General features: G+C 37.7%; 1 protein-coding gene across 3 annotated transcripts; it reads left to right on the forward strand.

Annotated features, from left to right (window-relative positions):
• Nucleotides 1-808: 808 nt before the first annotated feature.
• srek1 (splicing regulatory glutamine/lysine-rich protein 1) lies at nucleotides 809-15,472 on the forward strand. Of its 3 annotated transcripts, none has more exons than XM_053340285.1 (11): nucleotides 809-1,211; nucleotides 1,352-1,485; nucleotides 3,721-3,836; nucleotides 5,112-5,267; nucleotides 5,441-5,619; nucleotides 6,019-6,149; nucleotides 6,250-6,361; nucleotides 6,481-6,585; nucleotides 7,059-7,130; nucleotides 7,321-7,435; nucleotides 11,992-15,472. In XM_053340285.1, exons 1-11 carry the CDS (start codon nucleotides 1,084-1,086, stop codon nucleotides 12,157-12,159), a joined length of 1,416 nt encoding a protein of 471 aa, XP_053196260.1. In that variant the 5' UTR covers nucleotides 809-1,083; the 3' UTR covers nucleotides 12,160-15,472. The 3 variants fall into 3 exon arrangements, with proteins under 3 accessions (XP_053196260.1, XP_053196261.1, XP_053196262.1); XM_053340286.1 differs by lacking the exon at nucleotides 11,992-15,472 and adding an exon at nucleotides 11,082-11,172; XM_053340287.1 differs by lacking the exons at nucleotides 809-1,211; nucleotides 1,352-1,485 and adding exons at nucleotides 2,213-2,709; nucleotides 3,210-3,340.
• The last annotated feature ends 1,509 nt before the right edge of the window (nucleotides 15,473-16,981 follow it).

Raw genomic sequence — 16,981 nt, forward strand, 5'->3', positions numbered from 1 at the left:
ACATCCATTGCTGTTTTTAATTCTTTGAAATCAATCTTTTTTATATATTGTTTTGTAAACAAATCATGAAGTGAGCTTAAATGGTGTCACAGTACCAATGCCAGACTTTTGACTTTTTTTAAATAAAATTTTCAAATCTTGCTTTATAAGAAATTACCTCATCTTAGCACCTGAACTTAGATTGTGGTGCTTAATGGGTAAACTTACCCTAACAGCTGAAAACATTGGTTGGAAAATTAGAAAAAATTAATGAAAAAGTAATCAAATCAGTCACTTTGGAGCAGGGGTTATTATAGTTAACTGCTATGACTAGCAGTGAAAAAATAATTTAGTTAACTGAGATAGTTTTGTTAATAAAATAAAAATGAAAACTAAATAAAAACTACAATGAACAATGCAAAACCAACTAAAACTCAACTGAACTGTGGATAAAATCAGCTTAGTTTTAGTGTTCTTTTCATTTTCTCCCCATTCATTTTTTACTGTATTCGGTTCAGTTTGACTTCTTGAGATAATGGGCTAGTACCAGTAGGGAGACCACAACTTTTACCTCAGTATCAGGCATTATTTCATCCTTTTCAGCTTCTACTAATCAAGGCTTTCCTCCTAATACCCAACTAAGACTAAAACTAAATAAAAACTAACCCTAACCCTAACCCTAAAACTAGTCAATTCCTCAAAATAAAAACTAAACTAAAACTACTCAAACATTGGTAAAACTAATTAAAACTAAACTGAAATTAAAAAAGCAAACTGAAAAACTAAATAAAAATAAAAACTACTGAAAATTTCAAAACTATACCTAATAATACCCCTGGTTTGGAGTGCTGAGTAAAGAGTAATTTATTATACAAACACTTGGAGGCAGTATAGCGCCTCAATGTTTATTATCAACCTTTGCTGGGGGGAATAAAATCAGAAGAAGAAGAAGAAGGAGAAGCAGCACCCGCCTGGAAGCGTTGAGTACTGCACCGAGCAGTGACTGAAAAAATAAATACTGTAAAAAAAAAAAAAATTAATAATAATATATATATACCACAATTAACAAAGATTTTACACGCATTTAAACCGTTTTTTTGCACAATGAGCGGGATACCGGGGACTGCTGTCGTCCAGGTAACCAACCTGTCTTCGGCCGTGAGCAGCGAGCAGATGCGCACTCTGTTCGGTTTCCTGGGAGACATCGAGGAGCTGCGGCTCTACCCGCCCGAGTAAGAGTCACCTCCCCCCGGCGTAGCTTCTCAGGCGACACCGCGGATTCCTGGTCCTTTTTCTGTGCTCCATATAAACTGTATAGACTGTCTAATTAACCCCACTGTGATTTCTCTGTTTGTTTTATCTCTTTTCGCAGCAATGCTCCTCTGTCTTTCTCCTCCAAAGTGTGTTATATAAAGTACCGAGACCCCTGCAGTGTTGGTGTGGCGCAACATCTCACCAATACTGTTTTTATTGACAGAGCTTTGATAGTAGTGCCATGTGCAGAAGGTGAGTGCAGCTTGTTTCTTTTAAATGCATTAAAAATAATAATAATAATAATTGTCTCACTCACACTGTCTTTGGTGGACTTGCTATGTCCTCATCCCCCTTGAATTCAACTGTTTTTGGCGTTTTGGTTGAATCCTGGGTTTGTTTTTTTGTTGTTGTTGGGTTTTTTCTTTTTAAATTGGCAAGTTGTGCCATTTATTAGCTCTTAATTAAGCTTTTTTTTTTGGACACAGGTAATTTCTCATAGCACCCAGCCAGGGTTTCCATTTGGTGTCACAAAGGTGGTTTATACAGATCAAAATGCAGCTATGTTGAATAATTTTTGAAGCTTCAATGCACTGAATTATTCAGGTTTAGCTCACTGTTAACACTGGGTTCACTGGAACTAGTAGCATGTGCATTTTCCATTAAAATAAACTGCCATTACTAGTTATTTATTTCATGGAAATTGCATAATAAATCCATAGCAGCACAGCTAACTAAATCCATTTTCTCTTTTTTTATTTTTTTTATTTTTGTGCTCCTTTTCTTTAAAATTTCCCCCTCCCCTTTGGTACCACTGTTGTTCCCTTGTGTACAGTCAAATAAAAAAAGAAGAAGAAAAATACATGCTATCACCTCTAACTTGATGCTTTTTGTCCACGTGACTTGGTGCTGGATGGCTACTGAGTTTATTAATTTGGTTTTGTATGTTTTTTCTGTGTGATTATGTGTGCATATCAGATGACTAGACTGGCCCAGCTGTTACACTACACTAGCCTGAGTCAGGCATTGTTTTCCAAGCCACTATCCCCGATCGGGCCAACGCAGCCTTCAAGGGGGAATGTGACCAGGAGAATAGCCCGCTGAGCCTTCCAAGATGGACACCTTGTCTCTTTTTTTTTTTTTTTTTTTTTTTTTCTTTTTGGTTTGTTTCCTTTCATACTTTCCCATGTTGTCCACTCTCTACTGTCTCTATCTAGAAACTACAAGTTATTGCTTATCTCTAGCGTTGTGTTTATATTTGTTATTTTGGTTTGTTGTTTTTTGATTATTGTCCAACCCCCACCCCCCTCTCTCTTTTCTGCTACAGCTGCAGCTTGTGTGTGATTGAATTCTGTCCAGGTTGCTACGGCATACCGGTGGGATGTGTTTCACACATGGGATGCTAAGAGGATCACTAACACTTGTTACTCTCTTGTCTCCTACTGCTGTTGACGTAGTGAGGGGCTAGTCATACTAAAAGTGAGACCCAGTAATGAAAACTCTTTTGAACGTAGCATCTTTTAATCTTTACTGTGTGCACTTTCTTTTTGTTTTTTTGTTGATCTGTGCTGAGGTTTGTAGTGAAAACGCAAGATTTGAGTGAGTTTCCCCTCACATTACTACAACACAGCTCTGATATGGATGTTAAGTATGTTTACAATAACACAAATGTGATCCATTTAACATCATTTTCTTTCTCGTGACACATGCATTAATGCTTTCCGTCGTTATTTGTTCTTGAAAAGTGTGTCAGGAAACCTGGTATTACATACTCAGAGCCTCCAGTTATAGTGAACTGCATTTGTAGTTATTTTTGTCTTAATTTTTGCAAAAGAAAGCATCAGATTATAATCCAGAGTGGAATGAGCAAAAACTCCTAATTCGTTGTTTTTTTTTTAACAGCTAAGTCTTGGCTAACATTTCCTACAGTTCTTAAAATTGTTGTTCTTTTCTGTATCTGATGTCCTGTGTGCTATTAGTGATGCAGCCATTGGGGTTGTCTTGTGTTGCACACCTTTCCAACACTGCGAAATGATCGGTCCCCTCCCCCCACGGAAAAGCGCCCATGCTTGATATCGTATGGTTCATGACCAATATGTTTCCAGTACAGGTGACCCATGCCTCAAAGTGTTGACTCATTCTCTGCATTTTGTTTTTTTGCTTTTTTTGCTTTCTTTTTGAGCTATGAAAAGAGAACAAGGACAAAAACTCTTTTGTTTGTTGGGGAAAAAAAGTTAAGATTTTTTTGCAGTTTATTGACAATAATAACTGAGATTGTTTGAGAAGGATAGTTTTGTTAAAAAAAACAAAAGTTTAGGGTGCTCGGTTTCCTGTATACCATGGGTAGACAGTAGAACACGTGTAGGCTGTATGGGGAAGTGTATGCTCTCTTTCTCTCTAGAATACAGTGGGCTAATTGTGCAGACATAGGAGGAGACAGAGAGAAGAGTCGCTCTATTGCTTTCACTAATATCTGCCTCTGTTCTGCAGGGAAGATCCCAGAAGAGGCCAAGGCTTTGTCACTTTTGGCACCCGCCGCCCCAGTGCCCAGCCTGATTCCTGGCGGGGGACTGCTACCTATTCCAACTCCAGCTCCACTTCAAAATGTGAGTCAGCATCTTACCATTCTTTAGATAACATGAATAATTTTGTGTTTGTGTGTGTTTCTGTAAGCCCGATCTAGGTTTCCAAAAGTTTGCAGTGCACCCATAAGGCCAGAAATTATTCCCATATCAGGAATATTTCATTTCAGGGATGCTCAAATACTCATTCATGCTTTTGTCTCCAGCCATGCGGATTAATGCGGCTCTTTATTTGCCAGACTGCCCTTAAAATCTGTCAGCCGCCTTCCCCTTGTACAGAACACCACAGCTAGGGTTCTTCTTACAAGAAATATTTCTCTTCACATTTCTCTTCCCTTCCTTATTCTCTCCTCATTGCACTGGTTACGTGCAGTTTTTAGTATTGATTTTTAAAATTTTACTGCTTGTTTTTAAATCCCTGCACGGCCTTTCCCCTTCTCACATCATCGACCTTTTCCATCCCTGACATCCTCGTTCATTCTCTCAGATCTGCAGCCCAGCTGTGGCTCCAAGTCCTCAGGGGGCTTAAAACAGAGGGTAGAAGGGCATTTACTGTTAGGGCGTCTCAGTCGTGGAATAACTGACCTCTGGAAATCAGACAAGCTACCTCAGTGTTCTCTTTCAACCCTCACATACTGTTCATATTCTGATCGGTCGCAGTATTTTCTAATAATTAGTCTTTATAACAAACTTCTGAACCACAAATCCTTCATAAATACCTCATCAGTCACAGATAAATGTGTGATTAATCCTAAATGAATATTTCAGAGAGCAGAAAGTGTTTATTTTAACTACATAAAAAAACACTTTAATGGTCTAATGTGACATAAAACAGGAGAACAAAACAATTTCAATAAATTATATTAAATGTGATTGTGGTTTTTTACATTTTGGATAGATATGCGTCAAACATGCTATAAAAATGTTTTTAAAAAGATGAACTATTTCCTTTTTTGTATATTCTGGGTCACATTAGGGGAAGTCATCACATTTCAGGCTATAAAAAAAGTATTTTTACTGCTCTTGGATGTAAAAATGGGTCAAATTTGATTTGAGGGTTAAAAACTAATTTTTTATATAATGGCTTTTTATTATCATTACGTTTCTGCTTTTAACACTTTTTCATCTGTTACCTTTACATTTGTTATTGCATTGTAATTTTTTTAATATGAAATTGCAGTGTGTATTTCCTTTTTTATGTCTGTGAAGCACTTTGTAAGCTTGATTTGTAAAATGCTTTATAAATAATTTTTTTACATAATTATTACTATTATTATTATTATTATTTTGCACCCGCAGCTGAACCTTCCCATAGTGAATCGGATATCACCTAGTGTCGACACAGCCACAGCCTCAGCCTCATCGCACTCACAGCCGCCCCTCATGGGAAATGTAGACCCCTCTAAAATCGATGAGATCAGGAGGACGGTCTACGTCGGCAACTTAAACTCACAGGTAATCATCAAAAATCAAGTCAAGTCAAACGGTGCCGATGATGTAGGACAACAGGTCACTAAACTTATTATTGAATGAGTTTACTGTCAACCAGATAAATTTTAAAAAGCAACCCGTTTACATTCTGCACTTTGCAAACTTGTTGTCAGTAAAATTTAAATCTCTCTCCGTAGACGACCACCGCAGAGCAGCTGTTGGAGTTTTTCAAGCAGGTGGGAGATGTAAAGTTTGTGCGGATGGCCGGAGACGAAACCCAGCCGACACGCTTCGCCTTCGTAGAGTTTGTTGAACAAGACTCCGTCGCCAGAGCTCTGACGTTCAACGGAGTCATGTTCGGAGACAGACCCCTCAAGTACGTGTTATTTTATTAACAATATATTATAAGAACATTTTGCAGGTTCTCTCGGTTCTTTTATCATGCTTTTTGCTAAATCAACATTTTAGGGTGAATATCTTACACTGCACTATAACTTTGTCTTCTCCTGCTTCTATCTGTCTTACTCTATTTTAGCTATTATTTCCAATTTAACACTTTTAATGATATTTAAATGTCTCTTTAGTTTACCCTGTGTTGCTTTTATATTCTGTCTGATGCATTTCAGGTTTTATGTAAATTTACCTTGCCTATTAAAGGGTCATTCTACAACTCCCTATTAAGAGCAGCACACTCAAATCCATCTGAAAGAAATAAACTGATTCATGTGATATCAGTGGTTTATTTCAGTTGATAGATATTGTTTATGTCTTTCAGGGTTAATCATTCCAACAACGCCATAGTAAAACCTCCAGAGCTGACACCACAGGCTGCTGCTAAGGAGCTAGAAAGTGTGATGAAGAGAGTGAGGGAAGCCCAGTCTACCATTGCTGCTGCCATAGAACCAGGTAGAGCATTTTTTTTATCTGCTATATGTGTCAAAGTTTTAGTAACACAACACACTGAAGCTGCGCTGTGCTCTGATGCTGAGAATCTTTCTCTTTACAGAAACAAAGAAGCGTTCCTCCAGTCGATCTAGAAGGTCGCGGCGGTCACGCTCGCGGTCACGTTCAGTTTCAAACTCAAAAACACGGAGGAAAAGGTCCCGTTCGAAACACAGGTGAACACTAAGACTAACTCTGAACCAATAGAAGTCTTTTACATTCTCCTTGCATGATGCTGTGATACTGCAATGCGTCCAGTCAGTGACTGTTTTTTTCCCCCCTCCTGATGGAGCAGACCGTCACAGAAGTCGTGGCCGAGGAGTGACTCCCACAGTTCCCGAAGTAACCACAAGAGGCGCTCACGATCTAGAGACAAGAGACACAGCCGCAGTCGCTCCAAGTATGTTGGCAACACACAACACTGAAGGCATTAATCTCCAGAGGATTTGTTTTTCTTTAAAATGCTTGGTGTCAAACGGGAGTGCATCTTCATCTGCTTTTTATGATGTAGTTTAAATTAAGTTATTAAAGTGCTGAAATAAGGAACACATCACATCATTTACTAAATTTAGTGCAGTGTCACTGTTACGTCTGCTCTTGGCAGTAGGAGTCACCAGGTTCACACAGAGGACAGTGACTGTCTAAATTTGGCTCCTGTTGTCAGTATCTAGGACCATGGAGGAAAAAATGATCTCACCTTCTTGTGTATCTCTTGAATAAATAAACACAACTCTGATTCTTTTGTCACTTTTCTTACCTCTAGTTGTTTTATATCCCCAATGGTAAATGCATGTACACGCTGTGCTGCTTTTTCTCAAGGTAACTCGTGTTTTATGCTAAAAAATGTACTAAAGTGTGATGTGTTGACATCAGGGGCCACAAGAGGAGGAGTAAGGACAGGTCCAGGAGCCCTCGGAGGAAAGCCAGATCACCCTCACCAAAAAAGTAAATCCTACACACAACCATCCTGTCAAAACATTTTGACATGTTTATAGGTTTCATATGTTTGTCCCATGTCTTATATAAGTTTCAGGTGGATTTACAACCATATTTGCTCAGTAAATATCAAGGATGTGGTGTCTGTATGGTTGTCACTGCTTCTTATCATCAGTTATTTCTCTCTGGCTTCTTCCAGAAGTAAGAAAGACAAGAGGAGGGAGCGCAGCAGGGAAAGAAGAGACTTCTCCACATCGAGGAAGAGGAGCCGCAAAGATGAGGACAGGATAAAGATCAAGGCCAAGCCACTAAAGGTAATAAAGTTTACACTGAAGGAAATCTCATCAAAACAACACTCCTCTGTGGTCTGGACTGTGCTGATCAGTCTCTCCTGGTCAAGTAGGAAACTAAATCTGTCACACTGCTGATAATTTAATGACACTAAAACGCTTAAAACAACACATTTTCATTCTCCTGGCTGAAGGAGAAAATGAGGTGTCTGCTGATGTTGACAAAGGAGAGGTGGAAGACATCAGTAGTGACCTTGTTTTTTACCCCCTTAGAGAGTTAATGCTGCCAAAAAGTGCTAAAACAAGGCATTTAAATCATCAGTGGTATAAAACTAAATAATGTGTCACCTGGAACTGCTGCTCGTTACTGAAGAGATGGACATAGATTAGACATTCACAGCACTTCAAACAAAGCTTAAAATAGTTCTTGGATCAATGCAAAAAAGGGTGTAGCCCACAAAGGCCTAATTGATTCGTTGTTAGACAGAAAATGAATAAGAAACTATTTTGTTCACTGATAATTGTTCAAGCGAAAAGGCTTAATATAGTCTGGTTTCAGTTTCAGATTGCTGCTTTTTTTTTAAATCATATTTGACAGTAAATTAAAAAGGTTTTGTGCTGTTGATCAGATAAAACATGCACCTCACTGTAAGCTCAGACATGGAAAAAAGGGGAAACTTTTGTTATTACAAACTGATTAATCATTGAATTATAAAAAAATATCTTCAGTTTAAACAATAATGACAATCTTTTACTGCAGCCCTAATATTAACATGCATATATATACACATGCACACAAGGATTTAGCTTAAGTTTGGTTGAAATTGAAGTTTATACCAACATTTTGATTTATAATTTACTAACTGAAAACCAACTCAAACATAACAGATCTGATCTTGTTTCCCCTGGGTCAATTATCCCTACTGTATGGAGAATTAGAAACATCTGCACTACAGCAGGGAAAGTATAAAATGCAGTCAGTGCATTTTTAATGAGTTTGTTCCAGTTACACATTCAGGACATGTTTTACTGTTTTAGAGCCGAAATCAGTAAATCCTCTCATGCTTGTTATGAATCATCACTCTGTAGCTTTTTCAATGAATTCAAGCCTGAGTGATTTAGAGTAGAGCAGGTGTGTGTATGTGTGTGTCCTACATAATGGCATGGTAGAAGAAACTGGTAAAACAGTAATATTTTATTTAATTTTCCCAAATTAGATGAGAAATTCAGTTTGCCCCATTTTTTTTTTTTTTTTTTTGCCACTTAAGTTTTTATTAGTTTTGACAAGATACCAGAACTAAACAAGATAATAGAACAGTTGTATAGTACAAAAGAAAATTACAAAAATAAATAAATAAAAATGAAGTTGATGAAGCAACCAGACACTTAATATCTTATACATGAATACACAAGTTTGGATTGTTACAGTACTGTCTAATTTGGAAAAAAAAAATAAATAAAAATAAAAAGAAGTTCAGCATGTTTAAATGGCTTCCCACATAATACCTTTCGAATTTAGTCTTAATTTAAACCCTAACCACCGACCTTATTTCAATAAAAATAGTGACCATTTCGACCATCTTGTGATGTACAAATCCCTTCTCAGTCTCAGCAAAAAAGTCAACTTTTCCAACACATGTATCTCTTCTACAATTTCCAGCCAGTTGCTAAGCGTGGGGGGGATCTGCTTGTAACCATTTACGAGTGATTGCTTTTTTTGCAGCTGTGGTTAAGATCCTCAGAAGGTATTTATCACTTTCAGTTTGCCCCATTTATTATTAGCAGAGCAGAGCAGACCATTTCCCATGAAAGACACATCATCTTTATTTATATATCACAAACTCACAACAAACGTCATCTCAAGGCCCAACATTCACACCTCAGACAGAAAAGGGCTCTAAGTGGGTGGCCATCTTCCTCGACCGGTTGGGGTTGAGAGGGAGAAGGAAGAAGTAGAGTGAAGGAGATGAGAGAGAGAAGCACATTGAAAATTGTAGGTCCAGCACAGGAAAGTAGTAGATCCAGGACGAGAGAGCATAGAGAACTCCTGGGAAGAAGTTTTAAGTTTAAAATGATCACCTTTCTGACAATGTTAACAAAAACTGAAACTATATAAGCCTCATAAATGTAGAATTCAAAGCAGAACTGTTGTATTGGATTAAATCAGATTGCACAGGTGTAACTAATAAAGAGGCCAGCGAGTGTATGTTTAGCCCTGCGATAGAGGGTGAACCCCGCCTATCGCCTAGTGTCAGCTGAGGATAAGTGGTTTATGGGTTAGGGTATGGGTTAGTTTTGATCTGTTATCACTGGCCAGCTGTGAGTTGGCAGCTTAAAATTAAGAAACAAATTAAAAGCCCTGTTTGTAAGACATGTCAGTTACAATAAAGATGAAACACAGAGTGACTCAAGCGGAGCATAATAAAAGCAGAACAAACAACGACTGAACTAAGAGACAAACAAACGGTTAAAGAACAGCTTCACAAGAGAAGAGCAGACAAACAAGGACAGATGTGAGAAAAAACAGAACATAGGAGATAGCTGAAGTGAAAGAAAGAATGAATGAATCAGTTTCCCACAGCCTCAGATGCAATTTAGAGCGTCTAAACCAACTGAAAGACATTCGCTTTACTATCTTAGATAAATATGATTGTATATAGATAAGAAATCTAGCAGTGCATGTCAGCACATCTCCACTTTATCCACACTAACCTTTCTGTCTTCAAAACATGTCTTACACATCACCAGCTCGAGTGTCAAACCGCTGACCTACTTGTGGAAATTTACTACAAAGATCTCACAAGACTGATGAGATAAAATGACACATTTGATACTTATCACTCTCCATCTTTTGGTGGTGATAACCATCTGAACATTTTCTTCTACAAATGACGACAGAACCAATGTCCTCCTGAGAAAACCACTGCAGTCTTTGCAAGATGTTAGTTTGTCTGAGTTGCACTGCAGATACTGTGTGGTCGTACCATGCACATCTGTTCACAGCAATTTCAAAAGGTATCTAATATCTATCTTAAACGTTCTGTTGAATTTCTTCTTTATAGTAGATTGAATTTAGTGATGGCCATTGTGTCCTAATACCAACTTTCACCTAAATACTCGAGTTCCTGCAAATCTCTCCAAGCTGCTTAGTTAAATAACCTCTCAACCTCTCTACCTGTGTGTGTGTGTGTGTGTGTGTGTGTGTGTGTGTGTGTGTGTGTGTGTGAGTGTGAGTGTGAGTGTGAGAGTCAACTTCCAGTAGAGTAATTACTCTACTGTAATACTAAGTAATACTGGGAATTTAGAATTTCCTGGGAAATCTTGCTGAATTTGTTTCTCTTTCACAGAGAAAGATGAGGATGCAGATTTTTAGTGCATGAACTGAGACACAGACATCCTCCCCAAAAACCTCAGTAACTCTACCATGTAACTTTTATGCATATAGTTAACCTTATAGGATCATGCCATTTTACTTCCACATGGTGTATTTTCCATAAATGTGGCTATTATGGCAATTTTCCACACACCAGCTCTGTTATAGAGATTCAGGGAAATGAGATCTCGCTAAACACAATGTCTATTGTCTAGTGTCTGAGTCAGAACCAAACAACCCTGCATATTTAGGTACTGTAGCTAAAACACATTTTTTTGGTGCTGGCCTCGTCCACAGTAGTACATTGCTGAGTTTGGGTGCCAGGACTCCAGCCTGCTTCTCCAAACTGGGAGCGACCAACCGAAAATCCACACTGATTATGGATAAATAAATCATGCAACCGCACTTCAAAAGGAAATTGACCCAATTTTGACCCAAAATTGCCTGAGATTTGATGACTTCCCCTAACGTGACCCAGAACATACTAAGAAGGAAATATTTCTTGTAGCGTGTTTGACCCATATTTTGATCATCCTAACATTACAACTAGTGCATGTAAAAGAGCAATACTCATTTTTCACAAATCACTGATCAAATATGCAAAATCTCAACAGAAATTCTTTCTCTGAAACTTAAGACATAAATAATCTCAGATCAGCACTGTGAAGACAGTGAAAAAAAATCCATATACTAGACATATCCTGTTGTCAGTATACTCTAGTGAATATGGTAGAAGGGTGTATAATTAGTATAATCAGTGTCATTTTATGGTAAATTATCTGAAACTTTTAAAATAATGAGTATGAAATTGAGGGAATCCCAGAAGAAGTGCAAAACTCTCAAACTCAATGTATTTCCGCTAATCAAACTTTTTTAACCTTCATGTCATCCTCCCATCTGTCCTTCTTCCCTCCCTCCTTCTATCTTTCTTTCCTTCCTCTTTCCTCCCTTCCTTCTTCCCTCCTCCCTTCCATCCTTCCTCCCTCCTTTCCTTTCCTTGACTCGAGGACAACAGGAGGGTTAAGAAGGTCAAATGTTATCCTGAAAATGTGAAATATAAGAGTTTCTGATCTTCCTTTCCTCATAAAAATACTAGTCACAGTTGCTTGATGACTGGATCTTCTCACTTAGTGGACAGACTTCTTCTCTACCGCCTCATGAAACGTACCTGAGCTTTTTCACTTTGATATTTGTCTTGTTATTCCAGGTAGAAAGGGACTACAACAGGGAAGAAAAGGACGACTACGAAAGCGACAGAGAAGACTCGGCCACACCGAGCGAGGACATGACGCCATCGCCCTTCACCCAGCACAACGGCAGCTACAAACATCACCACGACGAAGACACGTACGTGGGCGCCAACAGCACCAAGTGACTATTAACGACGCCATTGAAACGGGCCCCGTTCCATCAGATCTACTCAAACACTCAGCGTGTGTGCGTATACGTGCATTATAACACCGGATAAACTCTTACAGTAGCGTGTTGCCTCCATCGTCTCCGGTTGAACAACATGATTTTTTAAAGATTTCATGTTAAAAACAAAAAGTACATTCTTGATTACATAGATCCTGTAATTCAACATTTTGTTTCATGATCCAACCTGAAGGGCAAGTGAGCATCGGGTACAGCAGTTTCTTGCCACTACACGTCAGATGAAGATATATAGCAACGATACAGTTTGTTACAAGGCTGTTTTATTGCATTTCATTATATTATACAGGTGCTAGTGTGTCCACCTCCTGTATGTGTTCATTGCTTTAAGAACACAAATCACTCTATTGTCTTTATATAGATTTCATTCTGCTTTTCGATGTCCTTCAGAAACCAGCTGCACAGCTTCTCAAACTCATTGTGTGTCACCACATAATCATCTCTGTCTGCATTCCCAAGACCTTCAGAGCTATTTTAGAAAAAGTTATAACGGCAGAGCTGGGCTGAAGTCCCACAGGAAGGGCAGAGTTAGTACTCGTTTCCCCAGCAATTAGATTTTTAACTGTAGGTTTGTGCCTGTCTTGGATATTTAAATAATTGTTTTTCAATTCCTCCAGAAAGACATCTTTACCAAATACCTCTAAGATTCTCAGTATTTATATCATACTGTATGTGGCACCTAATTTAAAAAAAAAAAGTTATCTCAATATAGCAAAATGCAGGAGCAGCTTGTAGTATCATAAATTATGCCTCATCTGTTGGTGAGATTGGATTTTAAAATGTTGGCTTTTGCCTTAGTTGCTATCGTGGCTGCAAATGTAATTATCAATGAATCGTTTTGTCTATAAAATAGCTGTCATAATTTGTTAGAGTTCATGTGACGTATTTAAATGTGTTTGTTTTTATTTGACCAACCGTCCAAAATTCAAAGATGTTCAGTTTATGATCATGTATGACACAGAAAAGCTTTAAATCCTCATATTTGAGAAGCTACAACTAGCAAAGTTTTGCTAAAAACAATGTCAAAAAACTATTATTATGATTGTTAAAATAGTTCCAGATTAATTGTAATTGTTTAATCAACTAATCACTGCAGTGCTAGTTTATATGCAGGGCCTTTCCACCAAAAAAAAAAAAGAATCAGTGGTAACAAGTAAGCTTCTTAAATGAGTCAGTAGTAACATAAAGGTAAAAAGGAGAGACGGAAGTGAGAACGTACATGTGCACAAATATGGCAGAAAGAACACATAAAAGGCTTCAACTGGCCTGTCGCACTTCCTCAAGCAGAACTTAATACAAAGCTGGTTCAGTATTGCAGTTGATTGTAACTTGACCTCAGTTTCCGTGGTAACTGACTTAATTTTGTAACTTCTGAGTTACTACTTTAATTTTACTCAAATCAAAAGCTTCTTACCGTATCACCTTTTCATTCATCTCATAGCTTCTGTCCTCAGAGACAAATAAGACACACACACATATTTTTAATAACTATAATATAAATTAGACTATTATGTAACATTAATCTATAAATGTTGTGCTTAATACTCGACAGCAGACCCAAAAGCAAAGGGATTAGCTGGTAAACCAATGTAAACAAGGTAATGACCAACTAATCCTGAGCTGAAATATTCTTTTTTTTTTTTTTTTTTTTTTTTAAAGTAGGATATTTCATTTTATGTGTTATTTATAGTACGACCCTAACTGAAACTTTGAAGATGAAATTGCTGCTTTGCTGCCCGAGGGTCTCCTGGGGTGTAACTGTTTTAGTCTTAGTGTGGCTTTGACTGCAACTTCCCATATTTAGTTTTCTTGCTCGCTGGGTGAACAGGAACTGTACACAACATATTTACTACATTGACCTAGTAACAAAATATGGGCTTCTTTTTAGTGTATAGAGGATTTTTTGCTAATGTGTTAAGTGCTCATTTGCCCTTTTGTGAGGTGTTGAAAGATAATGTGAACTAGAGGGTCTGTGAAGTGCCCTTTCTCTCCTGTTTAGCACCATGTTTCTCCATTTTCTGGGAACTGGAGTTTCTCCCACAAACTATACGCTGTTGATTTTATGACTTTCAAGTGCTGTACTTAATGAAACTGCAGAATTAAACAGTTTTCTGTAACCATGTTGCTAAAATACCATAAACGGATAAATCTCCCATTCAGTTGACATGAATACATTGCTTTATCTTCTTGTTTTTACTTAATTGGTGTACATTTACATCCAGAGTGGGGTTGTTTTTGTTTTGTATTTCTGAATACTAGTAGTCGAAACAAGATCATAATGTATCATGTTCCATTTCCTGTTATTGTTGTAAAAGCTGTGAGACAAAAAAAAAAAACTATTTACTGTTTTATAGATATAACACAAGCCTATACTGTAAAAATGATGATGTGCAGAATGTCTGTTGGCTCATAATTGCTCGGGAAAGTGAAGCTCACGCCGGTACAAGACGACCGAGGCGGAGCGAGACGCCTCACAGGTCAACAAACAAAAAAACTGCTTTGCAAAGCACAGAAAGGTCAAAAAGTGCCTAGACTAAGATTGTACAGAATATTCTACTAAAATACGAAGACTTTGACAGATTCAAACCTGAGTTTATTGTTTAGGAATAGCTGAAATGAGAAATGAGATGTTATATTTAAAGTATTGTCTGCTGTCTTTAGTGATTAATAGCAGAATAGAGTCAACATTCATGAGACTTAAGTGGATTTGTCCTCTTTTTTTTTCTGTCAATTTTTGGTGTTAAAGCCAGTATTGAGTAATGTGTCAAAAAAAAAAAAACTTCATACTGGCCCCCAGATTGAGATCAGTGTTTATTTAAGTTTCTATCAAAGTGTGTTATATTTTAAAAAGACATTAAAACTTTATGGCTGTCTTTGCCAAATTCCACTGTTATTATTACTTTATTGTGTTTTTTCTTTTCCTGCTTTTTTTTTTTTAATCGTACACAAGGCTTCAGTTTGAAGTGGTGAACTTGTGATAAAGTTTAGTACAAAAAGGCATTTTTCAACTAAACTGACAGTATGTGAAGAATTTAATTTTTTTTATATCCATGTATCCACTACATACGTACTATTAAAAACATGTTTCACAGCTGGATTAAAAAGCTTGATGTCAGCATTTTTGGGACTGGATGTAAAGGTTTGGTAACACTGTTCTTGAAGAGCTTGATGTACGTATGTGATCCTTTGCAGTTTGTATCTAACAATACATCTGGTCTGTTTCCAAAAACACTCAATAAAAAGAGACTTTTCATTCAAGAGTTTGACTTCTGAGCCTTGTTCTTATCAGTGGAAAATGATCTGCATGCTAATCAATCTCAGTCAACCTCTGCTTTCCTTTTTGTTCTCAACTGTGGTTTCCATAGTTTGAACTGTGTCAGCGTGGACTTTAATGTACCGTAGAGCTCTTATTGGGGTTAAAATGGCTGCTGGCTGGTGAAATTATCCATTTTAGCATGTTTTGTTTGCTGATGACACTATGTTTTATATGCAGTACTGATCCTAACACTGACCTGATGACACTAAGTTTTATATGCAGTACTGATCCTAACACTGACCTGATAACAGTAAGTTTTATATGCAGTACTGATCCTAACACTGACCTGATAACAGTAAGTTTTATATGCAGTACTGATCCTAACACTGACCTGATGACTCTATGTTTTATATGCAGTACTGATCCTAACACTGACCTGATGACTCTATGTTTTATATGCAGTACTGATCCTAACACTGACCTGATGACATTAAGTTTTATATGCAGTACTGATCCTAACACTGACCTGATGACACTATGTTTTATATGCAGTACTGATCCTAACACTAACCTGATGACACTATGTTTTATATGCAGTACTGATCCTAACACTGACCTGATAACACTATGTTTTATATGCAGTACTGATCCTAACACTGACCTGATAACACTATGTTTTATATGCAGTACTGATCCTAACACTAACCTGATGACATTATGTTTTATATGCAGTACTGATCCTAACACTAACCTGATGACATTATGTTTTATATGCAATACTGATCCTAACACTGACCTCCATACGTTCTTTAAAAAAATACGTTCATTGAAATCTATATTTAACCTTTGTGTCGTCCTCTCGGGTCAAATGTCAAATTGACCCTGTCTGTTTTGACTGTTCCTTCTTTCCTTCCTTCTGTCTGTCCTTCCTCCCTCCCTCCTTCTCTCTTTCTTTCCTTCCTCTCTCTTTCCTCTCTTCCTTCTTTCCTTCCTCCCTTCCCCCTTTCTTCCTTCCTTCTGTCTTTCCTTCCCTTTCCTTCCTTCCTTTCCTTCCTCCCTTCATCCTTTTCTCTTTCTTTCCTCCGCCCTACCTTCCTTCCTTCTTTCCTCTGTCCTTCTTTCCTTCCTTCCTCTTTTCCTTTCTCCCTCCCTCCCTCCCCCCTTCCTTCTTTCCTGTCCTTCCTTCCTTCCTTCCTTCTTCCTTTCTTCCTCTCTTCCTCCCGCCATGTATATTGATGTTGCTCTGAAGAGTCTACCACTTTGGTCCCGACTGAAATGTCTGAACAGCTATTGCTTGGATTACCATTACCAATCATACCATACCATTACCAATCAGAAATGTATGAGTTTTTTAACTACCTAGATGATCGACTAACTTGATAATTTGGCTTATTATTTTCTAGCTGGACCACAAAACCCATTTGAACTGCCAGTAGATGTAACGAGCAATAGCCAGTTTTTACATATATGGCCCTAATACGCTTTTATTTGAATTTTCCTGAAGTTT

This window comes from Scomber japonicus, chromosome 19 (genome assembly GCF_027409825.1).
Source record: "Scomber japonicus isolate fScoJap1 chromosome 19, fScoJap1.pri, whole genome shotgun sequence".
NCBI classification, from domain to species: Eukaryota; Metazoa; Chordata; class Actinopteri; order Scombriformes; family Scombridae; genus Scomber; species Scomber japonicus.